General features: G+C 40.4%; 2 protein-coding genes across 2 annotated transcripts; one reads left to right on the top strand and one right to left on the bottom strand.

Annotated features, from left to right (window-relative positions):
- The first annotated feature begins 204 nt into the window (after positions 1-204).
- LOC103975173 (small ribosomal subunit protein uS2) lies at positions 205-3348 on the top strand. Its single transcript, XM_065109052.1, has 5 exons — positions 205-435; positions 1237-1499; positions 1577-1774; positions 2212-2416; positions 2892-3348. The coding sequence occupies exons 1-5, from the start codon at positions 309-311 to the stop codon at positions 3017-3019; spliced, it is 921 nt and encodes a 306-aa protein (XP_064965124.1). The 5' UTR covers positions 205-308; the 3' UTR covers positions 3020-3348.
- Positions 3349-3444: 96 nt separating this feature from the next.
- LOC135612590 (peroxiredoxin Q, chloroplastic-like) lies at positions 3445-5545 on the bottom strand. The gene is made up of 4 exons (XM_065109053.1): positions 5279-5545; positions 4797-4934; positions 4515-4604; positions 3445-3782 (listed from the first exon to the last, which is right to left on the bottom strand). Exons 1-4 carry the CDS (start codon positions 5471-5473, stop codon positions 3564-3566), a joined length of 642 nt encoding a protein of 213 aa, XP_064965125.1. The 5' UTR covers positions 5474-5545; the 3' UTR covers positions 3445-3563.
- Positions 5546-5927: the final 382 nt, after the last annotated feature.

The raw sequence follows: 5927 nt of genomic DNA, 5'->3' as shown, positions 1-5927 counted from the left end.
TTTGTAGGTGAATCGACCGCAACAGAATGTGACATGATAACAAAATTTATGCTCCGAAGAGTATATTAATGTACGTGGTTAATCCCCTCGTTCAGTAAACTGCGGGAGCAAAACTGGTCCAACATTTGGGGGCCAATTTAGTCATTTTACTGCGGCCGTGTACAGTTAGGGTTTTGCACCGGGGCATAAGAGGCATCGGGACATCCCCCTCGACTTCCCTCACCGCCGCCGTCGCCACTCGCGATATTACATGTACAAAAGCTCAGGGCTGGAAGGAGAGAACGAGCTTGCTTTGCTCGGTGGTAGCCATGGCGACGCGGGCGCTCTCTCAGAAGGAGCAGGACATACAGATGATGCTCGCCGCCAACGTCCACCTCGGCGCTAGGAACTGCGACTTCCAGATGGAGCGCTACGTTTACAAGCGACGACCTGATGGTAAACCCCCCAAATCTCTCTCTCTCTCTCTCTCTCTCTCTCTCCCTCTCTCTCTTTTCTGGATGCCAGATTGGCTCTCCACTATGACGTGTATTTGATCGCGAGGAGACTTATGGATAGTAGTAATCCATGAGGGATTGGTGGTATATTCTATTTGTTTTGATATTTTGCTTTTTCTTCATTTTTCCGTCTCTATGCTATATGTTTCGTGCTAGTGGCAAATAACTGGTGGACAAGAAATTCTTTTTTTCGGGGTGGAGAATGGAGATTTATATGCATGATTTAGGAACAACCATCGATGATCGCCGTACGAATCCGTGATGATTATTCCACGATGCCCGAAAAGTAGGTTGTTCCGTTTGATCCGGGAAGAGATTTCGTTGTGGCAAAGGCGGAATGTTTGTTGGTTAGAATGTTGTGTGCCTTGTGAGAAATCCCTGATAAGTACTGCCGAGCAAATGATATCGCATGTGCATGTTACTTAGATATGTTTTGATGATTTTGAAGGCCCTTTCGAGTATAATATTAGTTTTTATTCTATAAAATCAAGTAATTAAGAAAATGCACATAAAGATGAAGAATGTGAGCGCCAGGGTTTATATAAGATGATTGTCATGTTGAAGAATCGGTTATTAGAAAAAATTGTAATTCAGACATGGTCCTAGTAGTTCGAAGTTTATTTAGAATAAACCGAAGGTGAAAAGGGTTTCATAATAATTTCTACCACGATAAACTATAGGTCTGATCTTAAGTATACAAGTTTTTTCTTTGTAAATGTCATATCACATTTTTGTTATTCAGGTGTCCACATCATCAACCTTGGCAAAACTTGGGAGAAGCTTCAGCTAGCAGCTAGGGTTATAGTTGCCATTGAGAATCCTCAGGATATTATCGTCCAATCTGCAAGGCCGTATGGTCAGAGAGCTGTTTTGAAGTTTGCACAGTTCACAGGTGCTCATCCTATCGCAGGGAGGCATACACCAGGAACATTTACCAATCAGCTGCAGACATCCTTTAGTGAACCTCGTCTTCTAATTCTTACTGATCCTAGAACTGACCACCAGGTAAAAATTGAAGATTTTTCTCTTCTTTATTTAGCCAAACATTAAAGTTAAAAAATGTCTGGTCCATTCATCAACAGCCTATCAAGGAATCTGCTTTGGGAAACATTCCAACAATCGCCTTCTGTGACACGGACTCTCCAATGCGATACGTTGATATTGGAATCCCGGCAAACAATAAAGGAAAGCTCAGTATTGGTTGTCTCTTTTGGCTGCTGGCAAGAATGGTTCTGCAGATGCGTGGCACTATTCCCCTTGGACGTAAATGGGAAGTAATGGTAAGGTTACATAGATATTGTTTACTTCCAGCTTAATCCTATGTTCAATTCTAGGGTATTGGTTGATGGATAAACCACTTTAATAGGCTTAAAAGAAGTCACTATACAGTTTGATACATAACATGTTCTATTTTCATATTAATAATTGTAATTTCTTTTCTTTTTTTGCAACTTCTGCTGATAGTTTACATGATGAACCATCTCCATGCACAACAGGGACACCTAAAAACATGAATGTTTTAAGCTCTAACAGAATCGTCTCCAACATTCTATATGTCCTTCGATAGTTCTTGCAACACTTGGAAATCATCAGCTTATGTTTGCAGATGATTTCTCTGTTTGGTCTATGTTTTGTCTGTTTTATTAGAAATATTTTTTGTCATTGATCATATTTCAAATATCCTTTTTATTTTCCCAACTAAGCCAGGGTGTTGCAGGTTGATCTGTTCTTCTATAGAGATCCTGAGGAGGCCAAGGAACAGGAGGAAGCAGAGGCCCCAGTTGCTCCTGAGTTTGGTGCAGTTCCAGACTATGGTGCCATGGTACCAAATGATCAGTGGACTACTGAACAGTGGATGCCTGATGCAGCTGTACCTGCTGGTGTTCCTCCTGTGGCTGGAGTTGAGTGGACTACTGGTCAAGGTTAGTCTCGGTGGCCATACAGTGATACATTTAATTTTTAGTTTAGCTGGCGCTTACATATGATGATATTTACACTGCGATATACTATTGCTTTGATGAAATCTTGATGTTAGTTTCAGTTACTCCATTTCAGAGAGTAATGATTACCTGTTACATGGTGCTAATGTCTTCCTCCCTCAAACAAGACATTTTCGAATGATATTACAGATATACCTTCTGATTTCTCTACATGACTATGCAGATACGCTATCCTTCATTTTGGAATTTGAATTGGAGTATCCAAATTAATGATCTAGAATATGTTGATGATAAACAAAATAAATTTTTGCTATAAATTTATTGACTATTTAGTGGCCTGGTTTATTTTTATGTCAATCATCCACATCCTGAACCACCAGAAAAAGACTCTTGTAACCTGTTGAATTCCCCGGTCCAATGAGCATGCATGACACATTTTTTGCTTTTCTATCAACAGCACCTGTAGCCGCTGAGGGATGGGATGCGGCTGCTGCTCCACCAGTGGAAGGTGTTGTTTCTCCTGGTGTTCCGTCTGGTTGGGAGGCGGCTGCACCTGCTGCTCCCGCACCGTCAGGCTGGGAGTAATTGGGAGCCGTGTGCTAGAGTTTAAATTCATGAGTCCAAATGGTCTCTCTTATCAGGCTGGGAGTAATTGGGAGCCCGTGTGCTAGAGTTTCAATTCATGAGTCCAAATAGTGTCTCTCTTATCGGAATTTGATTTTTTTTTGTCTGGGTAGTACATTTAGAACCTCAATGGTGCTTTTGTTTACCATATTTCAGCTTCCAGCGCTGAATTAGTTGGCTTTGTGTTGTTTTTGTTTCTTCACTTCTTGGTTGCCTTAAAAGATGACAACAAATTTTGATGCAGTATCTTAAATTTATATTTTCCTTAATGAAGTTTGAAGTTTATTACATATTGTATGGATCCATGTAGCTTCAAGAATGTCAGATAGCTCCGCATAATCATTGAGGGTACGTAGCTTTACTCATTTCCAATCATCCATGTCATATAAGGAAAAGGCCAACATGCTTACTACGAGTAGAGTACATTAGAGTCCAAACAAGGTGATGCCTGGGCTCAATTTACGTTGGAAGTTGTAGAATGGAAATGACATGGAAGTGTAATGCCTCAGAGGCTCTGCAGTAGCTTTAAGGTCTCCTCAACATGCTTCTCTGGTTGGAATTGATTGTTGTAAACCAGTTGAACCACCCCTTTCCTATCAAGGACATAAGTCTGTCTCCCAGGCAGTGTTCCAAAGAGATCACCAGGAATTCCCCACTGTTTCCTCACCTTGTTGCCTTCATCACTCAGTAAGGTGAATGGTAATCTGTACTTTTTTGCAAATGCCTGCCCACAGTCAATCCAAAACTAAAAAGTTTCAATGGAGATAATAAACAGAATAATCCAATTCCAAGATTTTCCTGAAATTTTGATGGGGAAAAAAAAAAAGAAAAGAAAATGCTCTCGATGAGTCTCATGTACTTTCCAAAAATCTCTAGTCACTAATTACTGCTTGCTGTTGGTTCTTGTTATTAAAACTAATGTAGTTCAGGCAGCAATCATTGCTAATCCGTCTGGGATTAGGTTGTTAATAGTTCCATCCCCTAGCAAGAGAAATTAACTTTTAACTGCAGACTGTTAAAAGTTCATTGTTACAGCTTTGAAGTGCTAATTATTTTCATGTTTTAATTCAACAGCTGCAAATGATGGAACTCAGTAATTGGTTGTTCAACAGAAGCATATCTATCTACCAAGTCACATATATTGATTGTTCAAGAGAAACACGGCTGCCAAATGATGCAACTACTCGTATTTGGTTGTTCGACAGAAGCATATCTAATCTACCAAGTCACTTATATTGATTGTTCGTTCAAGAGAAACACATCTGCCAAATCGCATACATTTCAGACAACAAAACAAAGGAAGCAACCAATTAAGAACAAAGAATAATTGTTCCAGAGGAGCACATCTGCACAATCACATACATTCCAGAGAACAATAGAGAGGACGCAACTAAAGAAAAATAGTTTAAAACTACTGAACAAAACATATAGAGTTAACAAACCATGGTTTGGTTACCTTGTGAGAGGAAGGATCATCACCACTAATCCCTATAACCTCAGCTCCACCCTTCTTAAACTTCTCATAGGAGTCTCTAAAGGCACAAGCCTGCATATGGTATGCTTGTACTTATCAATCACAATAAAAAAAAAAAAAATTAAACCATCCTTGATTTTAAATTTAATTAAGATTACAACTAAAACCCTCCAAAGTCAAAACTTCAAACTTGACTGGTGGAATCCACTAAATTGAACTTGGTTACTACAGGCAACAAGAACAAAATCCCAATCTAAATCTTACCTCTTTGGTGCATCCAGGGGTCTCATCTGCAGGGTAGAAGTAGACCACAACCGGCTTGCCTTTGTACTTGGAAAGGGCCACATTTTTCCCATCCTGGTCTTTCAAAGTAAAAGATGGTGGCACATCACCTTTTGACACCTACAAACATTCACAAAATCCCTGTTTTTAGCTATTAGGTATTGCTGTCAAATATCTAACCATGAACTTTCAGTTGTCAAAAACAAAGTATGTGCTGTGTGTTGAGAGAGGACATCTTTAGGCAAAGTGTCATTGATTGGCTTGAAACATCAGATTGTATTTGTTCTTTAGCACAAAGAAACAAGAAGAAGACCTGAAACAAACACTCTTAAGAATAATGCTTGCGTTAATAAAGGAATAAATGGTTGTCAGAGGTGCAAAAGCTTGCTCTGTCTGACATGCGGAGAGAGAGAGAGAGAGAGAGAGAGAGAGAGAGAGAGAGAGAGAGAGAGAGAGATATGCACCTTGGCACAAATGAGCATCCTCTGAGGGAAGGAAGGTGGTGGGAGTGATGAGGTGGTGTTGGTAGAGAGTCTGAGGCCATATACTTGGGAATGTGATGCCCTGGGGAGAGATGGAGTAGCTGAGGAGGGTGGAATCCTGGGGTTTGGAGCTCTGAAGAATGTGAGAGGGTGTTTAGGGAGAGAGGTGCAAGCCATGGGAGAGGGATCTCTCTCTCTCCTCTCTCTCTCTCTCTCTCTTCTGTGGAGGAAGAAGAGAAGGGATGATGGGTTTGAGGTTGATTCATGTGACGCAAGGATGGGGGATAGAACGCCATTGCGTGGCCACTTGCTGACCTTATCTATATTTCTCTGTCCTACTGGCCAAACCAAATGATAACTTCGACACTTGGCTGAGCTACATCTCCTTGGAGCTTCATGTTAGATGTGGTTCTGTGGTCATTCTTCCAGACATGCACGTCCATATTATCCATGTTCATATGTACAACTTTACATGTACAAGGAGATGAACATGTATGGATACATACCTAGTGTGTTTACATACACACCACATATACATTTACGTGAAGGATAAAATAATACTAGTACATGCTTAATTGTGTTTTGCAAATAAATGGTCTCAGAAGTAAGATGTACTTAATGTGTTGATTCA

This window comes from Musa acuminata, chromosome BXJ2-5, assembly GCF_036884655.1.
Source record: "Musa acuminata AAA Group cultivar baxijiao chromosome BXJ2-5, Cavendish_Baxijiao_AAA, whole genome shotgun sequence".
Classification (NCBI taxonomy): domain Eukaryota; kingdom Viridiplantae; phylum Streptophyta; class Magnoliopsida; order Zingiberales; family Musaceae; genus Musa; species Musa acuminata.
The sequence above is the reverse complement of the archived record's forward strand: the minus strand, read 5'-3'. Positions and strand labels throughout refer to the sequence as shown.

Coding starts and splice junctions, on each gene's coding strand:
- LOC135612590 (XM_065109053.1), bottom strand. CDS start 5,473: ATGGCTTGCACCTCTCTCCCTAAACACCCTCTCACATTCTTCAGAGCT. Junction 4,935..5,278: donor GGATGCTCATTTGTGCCAAG/GTGCATATCTCT, acceptor GAATGTTTGTAG/GTGTCAAAAGGTGATGTGCC. Junction 4,605..4,796: donor CCCCTGGATGCACCAAAGAG/GTAAGATTTAGA, acceptor TACCATATGCAG/GCTTGTGCCTTTAGAGACTC.
- LOC103975173 (XM_065109052.1), top strand. CDS start 309: ATGGCGACGCGGGCGCTCTCTCAGAAGGAGCAGGACATACAGATGATG. Junction 1,775..2,211: donor GACGTAAATGGGAAGTAATG/GTAAGGTTACAT, acceptor AGGGTGTTGCAG/GTTGATCTGTTCTTCTATAG. Junction 2,417..2,891: donor TGAGTGGACTACTGGTCAAG/GTTAGTCTCGGT, acceptor TTCTATCAACAG/CACCTGTAGCCGCTGAGGGA.